Source organism: Drosophila arizonae, chromosome 2 (genome assembly GCF_054131065.1).
Source record: "Drosophila arizonae isolate 15081-1271.41 chromosome 2, UAZ_ARI_1.0, whole genome shotgun sequence".
Classification (NCBI taxonomy): Eukaryota; Metazoa; Arthropoda; class Insecta; order Diptera; family Drosophilidae; genus Drosophila; species Drosophila arizonae.
The window spans coordinates 31,233,850-31,254,464 of NC_142922.1; the positions used below are offsets into that span (position 1 = coordinate 31,233,850).

At 35.5% G+C, this 20,615-nt stretch overlaps 6 protein-coding genes across 7 annotated transcripts; 4 read left to right on the plus strand and 2 right to left on the minus strand.

Moving 5' to 3' along the window:
- The first annotated feature begins 41 nt into the window (after nucleotides 1-41).
- On the plus strand, nucleotides 42-8,041 carry Vha26 (V-type proton ATPase subunit Vha26). The gene is made up of 5 exons (XM_018018896.2): nucleotides 42-196; nucleotides 305-415; nucleotides 1,122-1,334; nucleotides 1,391-1,717; nucleotides 1,781-8,041. The coding sequence occupies exons 2-5, from the start codon at nucleotides 383-385 to the stop codon at nucleotides 1,886-1,888; spliced, it is 681 nt and encodes a 226-aa protein (XP_017874385.1). The 5' UTR covers nucleotides 42-196; nucleotides 305-382; the 3' UTR covers nucleotides 1,889-8,041.
- On the minus strand, nucleotides 4,326-9,768 carry kra (basic leucine zipper and W2 domain-containing protein kra). Of its 2 annotated transcripts, none has more exons than XM_018018892.2 (8): nucleotides 9,705-9,768; nucleotides 7,970-8,041; nucleotides 7,629-7,906; nucleotides 6,949-7,087; nucleotides 6,300-6,465; nucleotides 5,818-6,061; nucleotides 5,398-5,740; nucleotides 4,326-4,771 (listed from the first exon to the last, which is right to left on the minus strand). In XM_018018892.2, exons 2-8 carry the CDS (start codon nucleotides 8,028-8,030, stop codon nucleotides 4,734-4,736), a joined length of 1,269 nt encoding a protein of 422 aa, XP_017874381.1. In that variant the 5' UTR covers nucleotides 8,031-8,041; nucleotides 9,705-9,768; the 3' UTR covers nucleotides 4,326-4,733. The 2 variants fall into 2 exon arrangements, with proteins under 2 accessions (XP_017874381.1, XP_017874382.1); XM_018018893.2 differs by lacking the exon at nucleotides 9,705-9,768 and adding an exon at nucleotides 8,993-9,057.
- Nucleotides 9,769-9,920: 152 nt separating this feature from the next.
- Nucleotides 9,921-11,071, plus strand: LOC108621519 (uncharacterized). The gene is made up of 4 exons (XM_018018895.2): nucleotides 9,921-10,062; nucleotides 10,129-10,521; nucleotides 10,579-10,854; nucleotides 10,910-11,071. The coding sequence occupies exons 1-4, from the start codon at nucleotides 9,922-9,924 to the stop codon at nucleotides 11,015-11,017; spliced, it is 918 nt and encodes a 305-aa protein (XP_017874384.1). The 5' UTR covers nucleotide 9,921; the 3' UTR covers nucleotides 11,018-11,071.
- Nucleotides 11,057-11,777, minus strand: LOC108621523 (protein KRTCAP2 homolog). Its single transcript, XM_018018898.2, has 3 exons — nucleotides 11,642-11,777; nucleotides 11,278-11,578; nucleotides 11,057-11,214 (listed from the first exon to the last, which is right to left on the minus strand). Exons 1-3 carry the CDS (start codon nucleotides 11,643-11,645, stop codon nucleotides 11,097-11,099), a joined length of 423 nt encoding a protein of 140 aa, XP_017874387.1. The 5' UTR covers nucleotides 11,646-11,777; the 3' UTR covers nucleotides 11,057-11,096.
- Nucleotides 11,778-11,782: 5 nt separating this feature from the next.
- Nucleotides 11,783-12,426, plus strand: mRpS18A (mitochondrial ribosomal protein S18A). The gene is made up of 2 exons (XM_018018897.2): nucleotides 11,783-11,925; nucleotides 12,010-12,426. Exons 1-2 carry the CDS (start codon nucleotides 11,829-11,831, stop codon nucleotides 12,378-12,380), a joined length of 468 nt encoding a protein of 155 aa, XP_017874386.1. The 5' UTR covers nucleotides 11,783-11,828; the 3' UTR covers nucleotides 12,381-12,426.
- A 38-nt stretch (nucleotides 12,427-12,464) lies between these two features.
- On the plus strand, nucleotides 12,465-14,170 carry pch2 (pachytene checkpoint 2 protein). Its single transcript, XM_018018891.2, has 3 exons — nucleotides 12,465-12,621; nucleotides 12,685-13,054; nucleotides 13,127-14,170. The coding sequence occupies exons 1-3, from the start codon at nucleotides 12,560-12,562 to the stop codon at nucleotides 13,973-13,975; spliced, it is 1,281 nt and encodes a 426-aa protein (XP_017874380.1). The 5' UTR covers nucleotides 12,465-12,559; the 3' UTR covers nucleotides 13,976-14,170.
- The last annotated feature ends 6,445 nt before the right edge of the window (nucleotides 14,171-20,615 follow it).

The following is a 20,615-nucleotide window of genomic DNA, read 5'->3' on the forward strand; positions in this document are numbered from 1 at the left end:
AATCGATTGATTGCTTTGCAGCTGATATTTATATAAATCGATGCATTGATGCAATATATTAATATCGATATTTGCGATTGTTATTTGCCCCGAATTTGGGTATTTTACAGCACTGCGCATCACGAAGTAAAAATCATATGATCGATTAGTGGTAGTGAAAATTTCAGACGACGGACAGAAGGCACACACACTGCAAGTAAATCTTCGGTTTCGTTTTAGTCTCGTGTTAAATAATTTAATATTTTACCTTAACTGGTGTGTTGTATAATTAAGATATTAATTAAAGAGTTAAAAATAATTACAGGCACGGTAGTACGTGAATTCCTTCGGAACTATTGAACTTCTATTTCGATTTTGTGGCAAGTGAGAAAAATCAGTCAAGATGGCTTTGAGCGATGCTGATGTACAAAAACAGGTAAATATAAGTGTTATTGAAAAAATATTTAATTGCACAATGTTTTTGGGGAAGCTGGATATATGAAATAATTGTTTCTCCAAGTGAGCATTAGAATTCCAATGCCACGGATTTGGTAGCAATAAAGATGGCGAAGTCATGGGATTCTCGCCGTAGTCATGTGAATTTTGCGTACAAAGTTTTTCTGTTGCTAAATATTTTAAAGATGAATTTTCATAGTCGTTCGTTACATGATGTGTATATACTATAAAGTATGTATATTCATCAGGAATTAAGTATGTGTTTTATGTTTCGGTGGACGAAAAAACAAAAAACAATTGTTAAAAACTTTACGCATTAGCCAAAATGCTTATTGGTCATGTGACAGACATTACATTTGAGCTGTGTGCTAAAGCGAGACGACTAGAGCACCGAACACCCTATTGCCAACGCAGTCACACGACTTGTCTGTAAATGCACTTGTCGCGCCTTATCAATGCCATTGAATATTTTTACAGAAAGTAAAAACATAGTAAATATAATATTTGCTAATGGTTAAGTTTGTGCCGGGAAACAACTGCTAATGGAGTCTGTGATGCACTCAAATACATAGGTCTAGATATAAGTAATCATGTGATTAGCTTTGAGGTTTGTTTTTACACTGTGTTTTAGGTGTTTATTACAAACATTGTTTTTATAACTTTATTTATATACACTTCCGTTACAGATTAAACATATGATGGCTTTCATTGAGCAAGAGGCCAATGAGAAAGCGGAAGAGATTGATGCCAAAGCCGAGGAAGAATTCAATATCGAGAAGGGACGTCTTGTCCAGCAACAGCGTCTCAAGATAATGGAGTACTACGAGAAGAAGGAGAAGCAGGTTGAGCTGCAGAAGAAAATTCAATCCTCAAATATGCTCAACCAAGCCCGCTTGAAGGTCGGTCAGTCCAAGTTCCACATAAAAGGACGATCTAATATGTATTTTTTTCACAGGTGCTCAAAGTGCGTGAGGATCACGTAAGCAGTGTGCTCGATGATGCACGCAAACGTCTCGGTGAAGTCACCAAGAACGAGAGCGAATACAAGGTCGTGCTAAGCAAACTGATTGTGCAGGGCCTGTATCAGGTGATGGAACCTAAAGTAATCCTACGCTGCCGTCAAGTTGATGTACCCCTCGTCCGGGATGTAATCCCAACATCTGCTGAGCAGTACAAAGCGGCAATGAAACAGGACGTTGAAATTGTTATTGATGAGAAAGATTTTCTGCCAGCTGATACCTGTGGCGGTGTAGAGCTGTTTGCCTTGAACGGACGCATCAAGGTGCGTAGAAAAATATTTAATTAATACATAAGTCTTATTGATGGAGCCTGATTATTTATGCAGGTGCCAAATACTCTGGAGTCCAGATTAGCATTGATTTCGCAGCAACTTGTGCCAGAGATCCGCAACGCCCTGTTCGGCCGCAACGTTAATCGCAAATTCACTGATTAAAATTCTTCTTTAAGTGCAAAAAACAGTAAAAGAAAAAACAACAATATCAACAAAAAAGTTCAAGCTTATAATACCAACAATAATAACTACAACCACAAGAGAAGAAAAAAAAAAAAACTAAAAAATGGAGGAAAAGGAAAACTCATACTCTTGAACTCATTTAACAAAATTGTGTCTATCAATTATAATTATTATTGCCGTTGTCTTTTTATAGTGAAGCAAAAACCTTTTGGTCAGATATGTGAGCTACAATTATGCGTTATACGTACTTGCATATTTGCCAATTATTACAATATATATATATATATATATATATTTTAGAGTATATTTCAGATAAAGCAAAAGTTCTAAGTGCATTCAAATCCGTTAAAGAGTTTGTTAAAGTTTGTTTTTTTTTTTATGACTTACCGGCGTTAACAATATAAGCTAATCATAATAACATTCCTCAACACTTTGCGATCCGTTTTTCTTTTGGTGTTTAATGCATATATATTATAATTTCTTGTAATTTTCCTATACTATTTTGCTCTTGTAATTTTTCTTGTACATTTTTATTTGTAATTTCCTATTTGTTTATTATTGTTATCCTGTTATATTGTAGAAATGTTATTCAATTGCAATGTGCGAGCGCAGCGGCAGCTATTTTCATCAGTCCATCAATTAAACAATCAATGTATGTGCCACTTAAAGGCTGCATGCGCACACTCAGCATTATTGTCTGCCCGTCACCGAAATGCATTTCGTTCACATTTCGCTGGCTCGCAGACAATGTGCGCCTGCGTCCTTGCAACTGGCACATGTTGAACACAATGTCTGTTGTTGAATATTTGAACTCGAAATCAAATACAAATGAACATGTGAATACACAGTTACTGCATCGAAAGCACGCATCATCCGTTAAAGAAGTATTGCCAAGCGGCCAAGTAGCTAAATTTGTTAAACATTTAAAATGCCCTCAATGTTTTACCTGCTTCCAATTCCAAATCATATAAAACAATGCATATACAAATATATAATATTAAAGTAAAAATACAAAAATGGAAATTATTAAGCACAATTTATATGTGGCTGTCGCTTCTGCTGTTGCACATTTGCTTTATAAAGCGCACTTTCATATCTGGCTCTAAAAACAAAACAAAAATGTATTTTAAATGTTTGCGTGTTCATGAATAAACAAAACACAAACTAAGAAAAATAACTACAACTTTAGCATACAACAAATACAATAAAATCAATAGCATATGCATTATTATATAACATTGAGTAAAATGAAATTCAAATGCAACAAAATTACTTTTAAACTTAAACAAAATTTATGTTGAATAAAAACAGTATTTCCAAAAACAAAACAAAAGTTTTCGCTCTAATATTAACAATGCTATTTGCAATAGTAAAATAGATTAACTTCCCACCCAAGTAAGATTACCTGAAAATACATTTGAATGACGATCGGTTCAGTCACGGATATACAGATTTATATACATATATAGAAAAATTTTAAAATAGGGCATCCACAGCTAAACTAGACTTCTGTTTAAAAAATGGAAACTGACAGCTTCAATTAATTTACTAAAATTAAAATATTCAAATATACGCTACATATATATCAGGAAAGATATGTCATAATTTATAATGCAGCTGATGATAACCCAAGGGAATACCCATTTAGTATATGGTAAAAGTATTATACCCTGATTTCCCAATTTTAATGGGTCCAGGGTATAAAAGTATCTGATATCTGGAAGCTTCATAGCAATATTGGTATGTAAAACAAAATTGATTTTATGGGACAGATTATATTCGTGTATAACTTAAAGAGATTAGTGTGAAATTTAGTTGGGCTGTCGAAGACTCTTTTTGAACTTCCTGTTCGTCTATAAACATATTGCGCCATCTCTGGATTTTAAGTATACAATCTCAAAAGTAAAGTGAAAATATAAAGCTTGAATTAGAATTAAAATATCATCACATTCAATATGCAAGCGAAACTTAATGTAAATTTTGATTTACCCGGAACGCTTTCCCACACGTCAAAAATAATAAAACAAGTTTAAGTTGTCTGTTTTCAATTTGTTTACTTTAATTGTATATTTTAATGTATGTATATTGTTTTTCATGCAATTTCCGTTTCAAATTCATATTCCCCAAAATTTCAGTTGAGATGTATTTTTTATTTAATATATATTTTTCATCTCTTCAAAATGGTCCGATCAGGCTTGTCTTTAATGTCTTCTCGATGTCTAACTGCTTAAATTGCCTTTGCTATTTATCTAAAAGTTCTGACCAGTGTTTTAAAAATCATTTCTTGCTGACTTTAAAATAAGAGAAATACATTGAATGTGTTTGTTGCTTTTTGTTCTCAGATGTAACTGAAGCATACGATTTTTTCGCACACATATATTATAAAAATGTGTAAATAATTTGTCCAGTTATTAGGTTTTTCATTTTTTTTTTTTTTTTTTTTTTTTTTTTGTGAAATTCACTTAAATATTGCTCAAAATGAAATAAATGTAACAATTTTAAGTGCACATTTTGAAATGGAGAAAGTAGTTTTGGAAAACTATTAAACGGTGTACAGTAAATTTCGAATTTTGTGGCTTGGCTCTCTCCTCTCTCTCAATTGCGACGCAGAGTCCATGGGGGTATATATTTTTCTTTAACTTCTAGGAATATCTTCCAAAGGGGAGTGTAGTTCGGTTGGCTGTTGTTAATGCGAAATACATATACATATGGGTATATATATATATTTATATTGATAAACATATATAATGGATGATGGCGGCTCCGTATAGTTGCAAAATTTGTTTTAATGCCGATATAATAGACTGCGCTCTCAATATAATTGTTAGTCGCCTAGTTTCTGCTCATCCTCCGATTCAGATTCTGTAAGATAGTGAAATAAAAATATACACATTAGTTACCTAATAGTTATTAATCTATTCATTTTTGTCCGAACGATTATTGGCCAAATGTAACTATGTTAAGTTATATGGACACCCAATCATTCTTTTGCTCTGGCATACCCTTGAATCAAGTGTTACTCATGGGGAGTATATACTCTGGATCTTTAAAAGGGTATGCACATTTGAATCAAAAGAAAAATATAAATGAATGTTTGTCCGAACGATTATTGGCCGACTTTAACTATGTTTAGTTATGTGGACACCCAATCATTCTTTTGCTCTGGCATATTATACATGGGCTTTTTGCGACTTTGTTTCACTAAAAAGTTGGTAAGGAAATATGCGTAAATAGTTTCAAGTGTCCAGGCTTTCATTGGCCTTCATTGTTTATTGTATTTTAAAAACAACGAGGCAAGCAAAAAACCCAAATGCTATTGCAATTTTGTACAATGAAAGAGCCACGTCAAAAGGCAAAAACATTCTCAAAAATTGCCAAGCTGCATATACATCTAGATACATCATATACATAATGTAATTTTTATATATTTTAGAAACATAATATTCATGTTTTAACAAAATATACCTATATCTATATAATGTACTAACCTTCCTCGGCAGATTGTAGCCATTCAGCGAATTTGCGCATTTGTTCAAGGAAATGCATCTTGCCTTTGTTGGAGTGACCGTCCTTGTACCAGCGCAAGATTATTTCCTCGGACAATACTTCGGTCTTGTAGAACAATAAGATGATCTTTTGGAACGCTTTCATGAAATTCATGTTTTCGTAACAGAATTCTTGCACTTTTAATATCAATGCCAATTCTGAACGATCCGTTGAGGCGAACGCCTGCAACAGTGGACAATATGTTTTTAGATGACGCACTGCTTGATCTGTGACGAGCTCCTCCTTTTTGTTCCATTCTCCCAGTGACATTATTGTGGACCAAATCTAACAATTCGAATGCAATGGGGAATATACAATAATAATTTATACTTATCGATTTCGGTTTTTATCATTTAGCTTACAATAACAATTATCTCATGATCAGGAATGTTGGTACGTAGTGCAAACTCTTTGATGTCTGCAGTTATCTCATTGTGTGCCTTTTCGTCGTTAATATCGTCAATGAGAGTCTGCTGCAGTTCACGTTTGGCCTCTTGGCTAGCTTGCGCTTTATGCAATTTAATGATCTCATTGAGTTCTTTGTCAAGAAAAACTTGTTTAAAATATTCCTCAGTACGTTTATTTGGTGGGAAAAAGTCCATAAGTCTGCAAACAATAATTATAATTTAATTAGCTCTATATGCAAATATAACACAGGTTTTGTTTTGATGATGTGCGGGATTAAATGGGCACCCAAATAAATTAAATAGCTTTATTTGCGAAATGCATTAAATTCCAAGTAAATGCTTTAATCTAGGAATGTTAATTAAAGATTAACAATATATACATGTAGATCTTCCTGAAAACATTCCAAAGTATTTGCCTCTAGTACTTATATACTTACTTGCTTTCCAGTCCACCCTTTTTTAGCGCCTGAATAAGATATGCAATGCCCTTCTCTTGCTTGAACGTCAAGAATAGCTCCAATAAAAACTCGAGTGCAATGCCATCTTTAATCAGATGCTCATTGTTTAGTACCAGCAATACATTAGGTGGTACAGAGCCATTAACTGTAAATCATAATAATATAGAAAAGTCCATTAGTAAACTGACTGTCAACGATTCACAAGATACGGATAATGAAACTGACTGATCTATTCAAAAATATGCTTAAACACGCAAAAGGTGGACGCTGTTTTCACTGCATCTAGATCATATTGTTATCGATTTTGGTTTGTTTATGATATCACACTGTTGATAAATCGGATAAAACAGCTATTTAGATTACTTTTTGGGTGTTTATTATATTAATTTTTGGTGTAAGTAAAACTGCTGTGTATATAACTAAAATGATTGTCCTTGGGCTCGTGGCTTTTGCACTTGGAATTTTTGCATGCAATAGTCAGTATACCAAGAGTAAAATATAATATTAGTCAACTGTGAAACGAGTTTATGATTTGTTTGTTCCGAGAACCCATTTAATATAACTGTTGACTATGATAAATACTACATATAGATATTGTAATTATATGAAATATAGTAACCATGCTTACCTAACCAGAGCGCAGTCATGCGCGCGAGTTTAATACGTTCACTTGGCGTAAAGCCCTTTACGAATAACAAAACTTTACCCATCTCCTCCTCGAACATTTTCTCAAGGTACTTGTACCGTCTAATGAGTTTAACAAACACCTGAAAAGATTATTGTATACATTATTTTAAATTTATGGCATAATTAGATTTGGTTTATAATTTTAACAAAATATTTTTGTCGCAACATTAGAAATCTTTAAAGATCGAGTTTTCCGAATAAATAAAGACAAGTAAAATGTGGCGTTTAATTTTGCATTATTTTGACACCGATTATATTATAAGAAAGCATAACCGGTTCTAATAATATGCGTTTGATGTTTATATTAATCAAGTATAGACATGTGGAGGGTAGATAGAAATATTTGAGATTTAGTTTAATGAAAATTAATATTGAAGTAAACATTTCATTTCCTTCTAGTAGTCGGAAACTTTTCAGACTACTCTCGACTTCTATCGGCTGACTTGTCGCAGCCTTTGAAATGTGTACATTGTATTTTTTTCTATTTAACAAAGTAAAGACAAGTAATATAAGGCACTTCATTTGGCATATATTGACAGCTGCAAGGTCCAATAACCGGTTCTAATTAATATGCAACGCTCCTAGTAATTGGTCTCTACAATATATATTAGATTTACTAACCTGCTCATGGTTGCGCATTGACTCCATATCCTCGGGTGCATCGAATATGCAGTAACTTGTGCGTGGCTTTTCGCCATCCTGAGATATAGAGCCGCCAGGGACTAATAGACCACCCGCAATCAATATATCAAACAGCACTTCACCGTAACGACGATAATCGAGCTTGTTGCCCGCGCTGTCTAGAAACTTTGAGATTTGGTCCAGGTCGCCTTCAGTTTTTTCGAGACCAGCAATGACCGCATCACGGAATCCCGTTGGGTCATATTTTTCTCTTTCATCTGAGCACAAAAGCAAATAATTGCATTTATATTTAAATGAAGCTTAATCTATATGGGACTTACCTCTTTTTCTGGTCTTGATGCGTTGACCCGATAGCACTGGTCTTTCAGTTTTTTGACTCATACAATAAATTGCTGTATATTTGGAATAGAGGTTAAACGAAATATTAAAAAAAAAATTTTTATTTTTTTTTTTATTAAATGTACATACAGTAGTAAATAAACCTATATATATGACGTGATATGCAAGGCTACTAAATTTTGTAAATATGGAAACGATTACACGTTGAATAAAATCGTGTGCCAATGATATATAACCTAAAAAAAAAATTGTTTGCTTGCTTGATCGTGTGTGTGCCCAACGCACTCACACATGCACACTCACAACCAATTCGAATAATCTTTTTACAGTTTGATAAAGCAGAAGAGCGAATGAAAGGCAAATTGCGAGAACTTGACTACAGAAGAGCCGAGCATAGAAGCACCAGAATAAAGTGAAATTTTTAAAAAATATGTATATAAGCGCGTTGACTTTCGTTACTGACGACGCGCGTTTGCCAACGAGGTCAATGAATGTATATGTAATATATAGTCTGTACACACACATCCATTTGTTTTAGCGGTTTTGATTGCCACTTAATTAAACTTACACTTTCACTTAAAGGAAATAAGTTTGCCAAAGATCTTCCGCGTGTACGGTCCTTACTGTATTGTATGTGTAAAATTAGTTATGGGCTAGATGGCACGTGTATGAATATGTAATTGGACTCTTTTCAACACAATTTTTTGCAGAGAAACTTAAAAATTTAACCTCTGAAGTGTTGAACTATAAGAGCAAAAGCAATTATTTGTATTCAATATTTTTCTTAAATTTGCCGTCTTTTTTCTTATAAATTAACTGTAAAATTGACACGCACGCACACAAATACACTCAACAGTTGAGAGAGGGAGAGAGAGAAAGCCGCAGAAATTGCCGATTTTATTTTGTTTAATAATTAACTTTAACAATTTTGTTGCTTTTAAATTCAGTGGTACGTCAAAAATTCTATTTTTAATAAATATCACAATCGACTACTTTATACATACATGTGTATTCTTTTCTGTTGAAGTGTTTTTGACGTACGAGCGCCTCTTCTGCGCACACCACTTTGTTAAACGAAATTCAGAAAGCAAATGACACACACAGTTCGTTGAATGCCGAAGATAACGACACGACAACGACATGTGGTCGGCGCCATTTTGTAGCAATACATTGCCATTCAAAAAACACATATACACGTTCAAGAATGTTCGTGTATTTCGCCTGTGTGAGAATATTAATTTCGAGGTTCTGTTTGTGTGGGTCTGCCTTCTTGCAAATGCTATAATGAACTAGATCTTTAAAGAATGTCGTTGAAAATTACACGTACTCATTCCCAGTGACTGCTTTCTCTTGCGCCATTAAAAATTATGAAAGCGTATTTCATGGCTCTTATTTAATTATGAGGGTACAGTCGCACTTGTACATTTAACAAGCAATGAATATGAATCATCATCGGTTAAATGTATTTCAGGTTTACAACATATTTCACTTGCACTCAATACATACTCATCATAACCTTTCTTACAATCTTTATATAGAGATATACATACAAGCACATTTATGTATATGTATGCGTGGCTACTAAAAGTATTCATATATAGGTGACTACGACTTGAGGTCGTACAAAGCGCATTTCATAAGATTATGAATTTCAGACACCATATTATACTAGTTTTATTATGAATATTCTTTTTAAAATTCGGATTCTGTACTTACGATTAAAACAAAAAAAGCTGTTTTGATGAAAAAATTGAGCTGTTCCGTCCGTGTGCGAGGGTGCGAAAATCACTAATGCAGTGCTGCAAGAGCAGCATAATCAACCCTGCTGTATTTCGATTGCGACGAACTTATCGATGGCAGCAGGTATTCGATACAATCACAAAATCCACGACGAGAAAAATCAGCTGATATTCTGTTTATTGTACTCCTAAAAATGGTAAACATTAATTCAAATTTTAAAAATTTGAAATATATACACTTGCATCAAGTTCTAATAAAATTAAGACCTCTTGAGCAATACTATGACAATAGCACGCTTGAAAACAAGTTAGAGACCCAGAGTGACGTGCAAAAGGTAAATCAGCAAATATGATACATATCAATAACTTTAATATCTTATATACATATGAAAATATTTAAGGTCTGTGAAGGTTTTTGTAAGGCACTTAAAAGAGACTTGAGTTTGGAGGAAGTAACGTCGTTATATTCAGCTGCAATTATGTTGTTACTAGTGAGTGATCCCGAAATACAGAATCGACGTCTTGAGCTATTGAACGACTGCTTAAACTATTCAGATACATTAAAGCCGACAATGATTGACTATATAACTCGGGAATTAATTGAAAACTTTAAATATGCATCTAGCCTCGCGGATAGCAATACAGAATATGACTATATGCTTTATTTCCTATGGGCCATGCCGCATATAATCACAGCAAGCGAGACAGGAAAAATGATATCATTGGGATTGCTGCGATCTTTTATAGCTGAACTGGCAAACCAAACTCCAATTGTGATGCACATTTATAGAAATGTAAGTGCTTTATATAATAGGTACTTATACGATTTTTAATGCGTATAAAATGGAAAGATTTCAGAAATCTGGCAAATGGTAAAAACTATAAATTTGGACACAATTTTGGACGAATGGTCAATACATAAAATTTATGTATTGATAAAGAGCTTCAGTTTAAGTTTGTCAACGGCTGCGCTTAACACCAAAAACTCGGCTTTAAAGCAAGCTGGGTATCGGGGCTTCGAATTGCCTCACGCAGAGATAGAGAATGAGATATCTCAGTGGTTCAAAACGCTTAGAAATAAGCTGAAAGATAAGCATACAGCGGACGGAACGAAGTCCATCTTGATGGTAAGCGAGACCAAAAATTAAAATTTAAAATTAATGAAATCCATTTCTCTTTCAGTTGGTACGCTTCATTGACTACAATATAATAAGCTTTTTAGCAGAAGGAAGTAGTGAAGTCGCTTCAGAGACTGGCAATGAGGCGCCTCTTAAGCGAATAAGCTTTTAGATTGTACAATAGAAATAAAATACAATACATTAGTATATATATATTATAATAGAATAGGTAGTTTCGTTTTATTTAAAATTTATTTATTCTTTTTGCCGCTTTTTCGCAAAGGTAAATCTTCGACAACCACGGGACTGTTGTAATACTTGGAAGAGATTCGATTGATGAAATATAAGCCCACGAGGGAGAAGAAAATACTGGGAGAAATACAAATATTACTTAAAACTTCAGAAAATGTGTAGATATCAGCTATGACTTACCTGGTTGTGGCACAAACGCGATGAACGACGCCAGCAGCGCTTGCCGTCATTGTTAAGCACAATAGTATTTCGGGTACAAGCTTGGCCTGAAAATCGGCCCCAAATACCAGTGTCTCGGCATTCGACACGCAAGTGAGACTCAAAATAAACATCCAAGAGAACAAGTAGCCACCAAACAGAGTGTTAATTTGGGAAGTGTTAAACCAGTGGGCGTAGAAACGCAACGTTGCAAAAATTACCAAGCTGAGTATGCCTGATATAATGGCTGAGATCAGAGGGCTTTTGGTTGAAATTGACTTTGCTGGAAAGCATATTTATTATTATTTTTTACTTCACCGGCATTTTTACAAAAAACGAAACTTACACATCTTTAAGCTGGGAATTCAATTGTTTCGTCTATTGAAAGGGAGCACCTATCGATTAGCATATGAATATGTGACTTTCAAACATCGATATTTATACTCAATACCGACTTATATCGATAAGACGTAAAAGACCGTCTATTGTAAATAGGAGAATTTGCCTTTATCAATAAAATAGTAAATTAATAGATGGCTTCATTGCTGAGAGCTGCCACCAGTAGTCTTCGGAGTACATTTTCGCAGGCGCGTAGCATTGCAACAAGCCCACCATTGCTAATAAAAGAAAGTAAGTAAAATTCCATGCATACAGTGCGATGTTTCATAACCTTGTTGAGATTTGGCTTGAAACTTAAATATTTTGTATTTTAAGTACACGAGAAATTGGAAAACAATGCACTGGTCTATGAGGGTGTAAATGTGGGGTCGCCACGTTCAGAAAAGATGCTGAAACCAGCCTGCACCTCGAACTTCTGTCCAGAATGTACCCTGGGTCTGGACATTAAACACACTGATGTGCTTATTTTATCACAATACGTCCGATCTGATGGCTGTATGCTGCCCAGGCGGATAACTGGATTGTGCCACAGGCAACAAAAGAAAATGGGGGCGTTAGTTACTATGGCTCAGAAGGCTGGCTTAATGCCTAACCTTAATCCGTCTTGGAGCAAAAAGGATCCAAAGAAGCGGTTTGGATGGCGCAAGTTTAACAAATACTTTATAGAATCAACGATTAAGTACTGAAGTTAATTATAATACCAGAATAAATGTAACTGTTTTCCATTGTAAATGTCGGCATTTTTACATAATTATCGATAATACTAGTTGCCAAATATTTTGGCAATACCAGTGTTTGGTCACATTGATATTGGCATTGGCATTCTTCAAATTATTTTTATTTAACACGGCGCGTTTTTTTAACAATGAACTTTTTAAGTAATAGCAACACGGTGCACGTTGAAGTACGCCTGCACCGATGCGAACAGTAAGTGAAACTATTTGACATAAACTTGTGAAAAAGATAGCTGAGCTTTGTTTCTGTTTTCAGGCGAATGCAAACGCTTCAAGCTGAAATCGAACCGCAGTTAGACGCGTACTTAAAATCGCTAAAGACTTTGCGTTGGAATTTAGCTTTTGATGCGAGTACACACATTCCAGCTATTCAAAGTATACTGCTGGAGAAAGACAATGGCGAAAATGGAATCGTGAAGTTGGACAATAGATTAAAATTCCGCTATCATTATTATATGACGCAGCGCCCGGAGCTACGATCAGGCGGCGGGTTCTTTGATGGCGAAGGCGATGTGAACGCCGATGATTTGGATAGTGTGATTTCTGCCAATCATGTCTTGCTGCCTGCCAGTGAGTTTGTTGGCCTTTGGGATAATTTAATCTACGAGGAAGGACTGAAGGAAAAGGTGTGTTCAGTCAGGCTTATTTACATATATATGGATTTATAATCATACTCATATACATAATTTACTTTCCAGTTGCTTAAGTTCGCTCTGTCCGCCTTAAGTTTCTCGCAACATAATGTGGACTCGAATGTGATTGCTTGTAATAGATTGTTGTTATTGCACGGACCACCCGGCACCGGTAAGACGAGTCTGTGCAAAGCGCTCGCTCAAAAGCTGGCTGTGAGGACGCAAAAGATGTATGCCTATACACACCTTGTGGAGATTAATAGCCACAGCCTGTTTTCTAAGTGGTTCTCGGAAAGTGGCAAATTGGTTGCACGCCTCTTTGGCAAAATAGGTGAACTCGTTGCGGATAAAAATAATTTGGTCTGCGTGCTCATTGATGAGGTGGAGTCCCTGGCATATCAACGCAGTGCGATGAGCAGCAATGAGCCACGTGATGCGATGCGAGTGGTTAATGCGGTGCTTACCCAATTGGATGACATCAAGGCCTGCTCAAATGTGCTCATTTTAGCCACATCGAACTTGGCACATAGCATAGATCTCGCCTTCTTGGATCGTGCAGATATACGTCAGTACATAGGATTGCCGGCTATATCAGCCATTGTTTCTATTTACAAGTCAATGCTAACGGAGCTGATGGTAAGGGGCATTGTGCAAACAGAGCCTTTGGAAAAAGGTCAGGAGGACTCTGAGGATCTAATCAGCAGCCTGGCGGAGCGCAGTGTTGGATTAAGTGGACGCACTCTGCGTAAATTACCGCTTTTGGCACATGCTCAGCATACGAGCCGAGATCTCTTTGAGGTTGATCAGAAGATAACTCTATCGGATTTCCTGGATGCAATGCTGCTATCTTTGGAGCAATTGCTGGCTGAAAAAAGGCACCTAAAGCTAGAGACATATACACAAGAGATGGCATGACAAACACCAAGCTAAACAAACTTCTTATGCCCAAGACAAACACAATAATGTATGATTCCTATTTTCTTACACTACATTTTAATTTACGATGCACGAAGCGTTTCACTTATTCTGCCTGCGATTGCAATCAAGTTCAATCTCAACACTCATATAACTACATGCATAGACTGTTTAAAATTAAAGAATCAAATTATATGTTATTCTTTCTTATTGAAATCGCCACCTCCCTATTAGTGTATTAGTGCAACACAGAGATTCGAAGTCTATAAACTGCTTCGCTATTTTCAACATCTTCTAAGAATAGTATCCTAAAGTATTCCTTGAAAAGAATCATTGCACTGCCCGACAAATCGACAATATTTTGTTTCGTAATTATTATCCATTTATTCGAGAAAAGTTTGCCCTGGAGAAGAGAGTGCTACTGAAATGTTGGCGGTATGTTAAGGTGCTCGGATGTATAGCCACGATTCCAGAGCTTATATGGGAAGTTTTCATTGCGACTATTTAGCTTCAAACTGAATTGGGACTTGCGATACATGAGCATGTTCGCATCGAACTGACGCCGCTCAGCTGCACGTCTGTCATATTTGCAGCGGAGCTTCTTTTTGGATTCTGTGTCTCTGCTGTCTGGGCACTTGGAGTCTGGCGCCGAGAATTGTGGCACGCCCCACAAGTGGTCAGGCTTCTCTTTCTCATTGGTCTGCGACGCCGGAGTTGCCGATTTCGATGCGCTGCTTGAGTTACACATATCGTTGGAGGACCAATCTTTAAGTTGCTTGTTGTATTTGCAGATTAGGTCATTGTACATTCGCAACTTCTCCGGCTTGGCTATATACGGTTGACTTTCACACGAATGGCGTGTGGTTAAGGCGGCGCCAGCGGTTAGACGCGTTGGGGTGCTACCGGTTGATATCCTTTCTTGGGCGATCTCTTGCAAATCATATGCCAGCTGATTCACCCGCTCGTTCAGCTGCACTAAGTGTTCGGTTATTTGGTCAATGGCGTTGCCAAAGTGCTTGTTGCTATCCTGCAGCATCGCCAAGCTCTGGCCGACCACATTGCGAGAGATGAGGTTGGCCACAGTTTCCTTGAGATCATCTATCTTCACGAACTTATTTTCCGGGCTTGACTCAACAGCTTTCGGAGCTAGTAGTCTTAATTCCTCGGATATTTCTCGCACAAAGCTGGGCTTCCTAAAAAGCTGGACCACCTCCCGGCGCAGATGCTTATCAAGTTTTCTATGCTTATCAGACAATTTCTTTACAGTCTTCTCTTCTAGCATATCCCATGTCGACTCGCTGTCCGTTAAGCTAATTTCAGTCATTTTGTATAGAAAATTGTGATTAACAGTCAATTTAGGCATGAAGTTATTTGGAACTCGTATAAAAAGACGTATTCAATAATATGAAAAAATATAATATAAGTATGAATGTGTAATATTCAACGACTACTAAGATACTAATTATATCGGTTGTATTTTATTGTTACTAGTTGGCGGAGCACTGACAGATCCCTCAATGTATAAACGATGTGTACTATTATTATCTGAAAATAGTCTGGAGGGGAAGAAGAGATGTATAATGAGATGCATGTCAATGTAAAAAAAATGGAAAATCGGTTGGGACTCATAGAGGAGGATAGGAGAGATGGAAGGAGCCATAAAATTGGTGGCAAGAAAAGGGACTCGAAGGGAAAGATAATGACAGAGAGAGAGAGAGAGAGAGAGAGAGAGAGAGAGAGAGAGAGAGAGAGAGAGAGAGAGAGAGAGAGAGAGAGTAAAAGAGTAAGAAAAACAGGAAGAGCGGGAGAGAGAGAGAGGCTGATTTCGTGGACCTGCGGCATTAATTTCGTTCGAGTTTTCCACAATCTGTTGGAGCACTCGAGTAGGATTATGATAGGAAGAAGTGCGGCCGTTAATTAGTTGTGTGAGTAAATACAATTTCATTTTCTAATACTTAGTACTTAAACGCATTCATACATACATTATGGATTATAAAATAATAGTTAAGTCACCTCTTGGTATAGAGTTCTTTTAAAACGTTTTACATTGGCATATGGGTCTTGGTTTATCTTTACACATTCTCTCTCTCTCTCTCTCTCTCACACACACACACAAATGCAAACAGAATCGTTCGCTCCGGGGTTTTGTTGCAACGAGTATTATTATTGATTTGATTGTTTATGATTGTGTATACTTGAATTTGGAGTACCGTAAAGTATTTGCAGATATTTTATTGCTCGGCTGTGTCTGCCTGTCTGGGGTAGCCGGACAGCATTGCGTATTTGCAGTATCTCGGCTGTGAATCCTTTGCATAAATTGCAAAATAAATGTGGCGTCCAGTTCGATGCAAAACAGTTGAGAATTGAACAACAACAATTGATGGCTACGTTTATTTATGTTTTGAATAGCCTCTGTTTATGTAGCTGGGTGGGATACATGTGTGTTTGTGTGGAATGTGTGTGCTGCTCAGTACTGCAAACTATTGTAAAAATGGACAGATCGACAAACATTAAAGAAAGATGTAGAACTCAATTTAAAATTGTTTTTTTTTTTTTTTTAAGCTTAGGGTGAATTATAAAACGTCCTTCGGATGTCTATACTCCAAAGATTTTCAAGTCAAGGTATTTATGTAACTCTTTGTTTTCATACAGATGGATAGAACTACGGCTCGGAGATTGCTTATTGCTGCCTTATTTAGATTATATTATATTATATAAACATGCCTCATTACAAGTATATCACATCTGCAGCTTTACTTCCTATTTATGTCGTAGTATACAAATTATTTTTTGAGGACATTAAATATAAATGTTCATTAAACAATCATTTTTTTCTCGACGAAATATGTAAAACGTCTAGTTATGTAAAAAAATGTTTAAAAAGGGTTAATAAAAAAGGCTAGATCTTCCCAGAAAACTCTAAAAAATCGTTAAAAGGGCTATATTTCCCAGGAAAAAGTCTAAATAGGCAGCACTGTTGTTTATATTGTGTGTGTATATGTGTTAGTGTGCGTGGGTGAAGCCTCTGTGAGCAGCGTTTTGCGATTGCATTTCAGCAAGATGGAACTGCAAACTCGAATTGCTATTCTTGCAGCAAATGCAGTCGATGCCAAAGCATTTAAAGTGTGTGTTCTTCTCCTCCTTCTATCTTTGTGTAATTGCTCAGTCCTACGGAATTCTACAGTAACAAAATATTTCATGCGGGATTGCGGGATTGTTGTATATGTTTTCTCAGAAATTATTCATACCAATGAACTTTTCATAGACATTAATGAATAATATCTTATATACGAGATGAAGGTATGCGAATTCAAGAGAAATTAAAATATGTATTGAACATTGTTACTAAATATTGCAACTTTACATAAACTGAAATATGTATTTATATTTGGTGAGTTTAAATTTAGATCGTTCAATTTCAGGCCACGAAAACAAATGTTCTAACCTCAATTCAAACATAATTATTAAAATAAATAAAATTAAAAGGTATTAAATTAATTAATAGCTGCTTATATAAATGAAAAGCTAGTACGAATAAAGCAGTTTCTAGTTTCAATAGAATGGCAGACATATAATGTGGTTTGCATCTTTCTCTCAATATTATCTAATGTACAAGAAAAAAAAAAAAAAAAATTATATATATGTATATATATATATTTTTTTTATATTTCATTGATCAATTTTCAGATTTTGTATTTAAGTTTATTAAATAATTAATTGCTTTAATAATCCAAAATGTAAATCCGATTTAGCTTTTGTAAATTCGGTTTGCGCCTCTGATCTCAATGAAATCTATTTGAAATAATTTATACAGTTTTATACATATACATGTAGAAGCATAATATTATATATTAAATATTGTTCAACTTTTGTTCTGGTTTTCTCTCTGTCCAAGCTTTCAGTTCAATTTTCATTTAATTTAAATTCCTGCGGCAGGCTTCGCGCATTTTGTTTACTCTGTGGTTTATTATAAATTTCTTGCGAAGGGGCCTCAAATTGTTTAGTAGCTAAGGACTATGGCAAAAAAAATATATACATATATATATTATGCATCTGTATATTTGATGAAAGCAAATTTTGAGTTGTTGTTGAGTTGTGGAACAGCTGCGTTTAAATGCAAGCATAAGGAAGTTTAAACTGATTAATTATACCCTGAACCCATTTTCAATGGGAAATCAGGGTATAATGGTTTTGTTGAAATGTATGTAACAGGGAGAAGGAGGCGTGGCAGACCCCACAAAGTATATATATTCTTGATCAGGGTGACGAGCTGAGTTGATTTGGCCCTGTCCGTCTGTCTGTCCGTCTGTCCGTCTGTCCGTCTGTCCGTCTGTCCGTATGTATGAACGCGTCGATTTCAGAAGATATAAGAGCTAGAGACTTCAAATTTTTTTTAAAATGTCCGTAATTACAGCGCGCATATCAAGTTTATCATTAAAATTCGATAACTCATCCCGATCTTTTTTTATCGATAAAAAACCTTATCGAAAACCAGTTATAAAATTATATCGTCTACACCTTTACTGCTAGAGTCTCCAAATTTTTAATGTATGCTTATATGCAATTTATACAATTTCGGTTTTTGTTAAAATTTACCCCCCACCCTTAAATTCACCCCCTCACCCTCACTTTTGTAAAAAGCGTATTTCAAATACTAGAGACTTGTGCTTTGGCAATTACATGCATATTAATGTTATAATCATAATCTGAAAGTTTCATGAAGATCGTACGTCCATAAAAAAAGTTATTAAACAATTAAGTTCTCATAGTAAGCGCACACTGCAGCCCATGCGTTTATGCGTGGGTGCTTGTGTGTGTATGTGTTTGTGTATGTGTGTGTATGTGTTTGTGTATGTGTGTGTGTATGTGTATGTGTGTGTGTATGCGTTTGTGTATGTATGCGTGTGTGTGTGTGTATGTGTGTCTATATGCGTGTGTGTGTGTATGTATGCCTGTGTGTGTGTGTGTGCGTGTTTCTTGTGTAAGCTGAAAGACGCGAAAAATTATTGAAATATCTATTGCTCCAAGGGTTCAGGGGATCTCGTAGTCGAGCAGTCTCGACTAGAGCTTTCTTACTTGTTTTATTTTAATCTCGTTCAGATGATATTTAAACCCATTGTTTTTCGTAACTTTAAACTTAAACTGAATATTGGATATCTTTACGATTCGATTATATTATACTATTTATAAAGCATAAGCATAAAAATGTGATTAATTTACATACATCATATATGTAAATTTTGTGCAAAAGACAACGGTATCCAAAATCAAAAAATTATCATTTTATAATTTTATTCAAAGTTCTTGGCCTTAATATTACAATATTACATGCTTACAAGATAAATCAAATTATAGCTTATTATCGATGATGTGGAAATGGGATACTATGCGATAAAAAGTATAATAAAATAAAAGAAACAGTTTTTAAAAACACATATTTTCGGGCATATGTATGAAATTGGATTATTAACACTCAAGACCTTTAAATTTTAGGTTGAAATTAGTTTGGATACAGTTCTGGGTACACTGGCATCGTAACAGGACTTTAAAATTTAAGTCGACTTGAAGAAATATGCACAATTGTCATAAGCAATGTGTGTGTGTGTGTGGGTGTTGGTTATTTATGCTAAAAACGTGACTGGAAATATGAAATGCAGCAAATGTGTTTACTCAAATGAAGTAAGTGAGAATTGACAAATGCAGTCGTTGCGATTAGGAGGGGGGAAACATGCCTGGAGCTTGCCTTAGCAGTGGGTCAAGCTGACGAGCTTAAGGCATATGAGATGTGCTCCAAAAATGTCACAGTATATATAAATAAATGCCATGTATATGTGTATGTACATGCATATATGTATGCCTGCATGTATACATGTGTATGTGCTTTGCACACACTAGTATGTCAAATTCAATAACTGTGTGAGAAAATGACGTGCAGCTAGTGCGGCGCCAAGGATTCGACCCGACCCGACTCGACTCGACTTGAGAAAACATATATTGGCCCACTAGGCTGCCAGCAATCTGCAGACGTTCACTTCACTGACCTTATAAAAAAATACGATTTTTCTTCATTTGATGAAATGAAATACAATTTCTCAAACACCAACACGCTGAAGCGAAAAAAAGTTCAGTTGCAATTGCCATTGCAATTTTCTTGGCGCACAATGCGCTCTTCCGTTGCCCGCTGGCTGCATATTGACGTTTTTATAAGTCAATATTTCTTTGGATTACAGTAGTAACAGGGCGACGCGGCTGCTCACTGATTTGGGCCACCAAGAAACTTTGGCCATACATATTTAAAGTTTTGTATACCGAATTAATTTATTCGCCCGATGCGTCTATAAACATGAATATCATGAAAGTTTGCTTCTCTTTGGCATTGTTGCTATTCGAATTAAATGTTGTTTGCTTTTACGAATTGTTGCTTCTCTTAGAGATGAGCAGCCGTTGGTTCTTGCAACACGTCACGACCACATGAACACAGCCTCGAACACGATAGTCGTTGTTTTAATTATTTTCTGCGTTATTTTTATTACTGCAACAGCTTAACGTACTAATATATATATAATTAACTGTTTTATATAAACACACTAAGTACTTATTTTCCTAAAGGAAAAGAAAAATATTGTAGCTCGCAAAAAAG

Bases quoted from the DNA above. Each gene is read 5' to 3' on its own strand.
- Vha26 (XM_018018896.2), top strand. From the start codon at position 383: ATGGCTTTGAGCGATGCTGATGTACAAAAACAG. The intron at 416-1,121 runs GTAAATATAAGT...CTTCCGTTACAG, and splicing joins ATGCTGATGTACAAAAACAG to ATTAAACATATGATGGCTTT. The intron at 1,718-1,780 runs GTGCGTAGAAAA...TTATTTATGCAG, and splicing joins CCTTGAACGGACGCATCAAG to GTGCCAAATACTCTGGAGTC.
- LOC108621519 (XM_018018895.2), top strand. From the start codon at position 9,922: ATGGTAAACATTAATTCAAATTTTAAAAATTTGAAATATATACACTTG. The intron at 10,063-10,128 runs GTAAATCAGCAA...AAAATATTTAAG, and splicing joins CCCAGAGTGACGTGCAAAAG to GTCTGTGAAGGTTTTTGTAA. The intron at 10,855-10,909 runs GTAAGCGAGACC...TTTCTCTTTCAG, and splicing joins GAACGAAGTCCATCTTGATG to TTGGTACGCTTCATTGACTA.
- kra (XM_018018892.2), bottom strand. From the start codon at position 8,030: ATGAGTCAAAAAACTGAAAGACCAGTGCTATCGGGTCAACGCATCAAG. The intron at 7,088-7,628 runs GTTAGTAAATCT...TAATCTTTTCAG, and splicing joins CAATGCGCAACCATGAGCAG to GTGTTTGTTAAACTCATTAG. The intron at 5,741-5,817 runs GTAAGCTAAATG...TCGAATTGTTAG, and splicing joins ATCATGAGATAATTGTTATT to ATTTGGTCCACAATAATGTC.
- LOC108621523 (XM_018018898.2), bottom strand. The intron at 11,215-11,277 runs GTAAGTCATAGC...TATTTCTCCCAG, and splicing joins CGCGTTTGTGCCACAACCAG to TATTTTCTTCTCCCTCGTGG.
- pch2 (XM_018018891.2), top strand. From the start codon at position 12,560: ATGAACTTTTTAAGTAATAGCAACACGGTGCACGTTGAAGTACGCCTG. The intron at 12,622-12,684 runs GTAAGTGAAACT...TTCTGTTTTCAG, and splicing joins CGCCTGCACCGATGCGAACA to GCGAATGCAAACGCTTCAAG. The intron at 13,055-13,126 runs GTGTGTTCAGTC...TTTACTTTCCAG, and splicing joins AGGAAGGACTGAAGGAAAAG to TTGCTTAAGTTCGCTCTGTC.
- mRpS18A (XM_018018897.2), top strand. From the start codon at position 11,829: ATGGCTTCATTGCTGAGAGCTGCCACCAGTAGTCTTCGGAGTACATTT. The intron at 11,926-12,009 runs GTAAGTAAAATT...TTGTATTTTAAG, and splicing joins ACCATTGCTAATAAAAGAAA to TACACGAGAAATTGGAAAAC.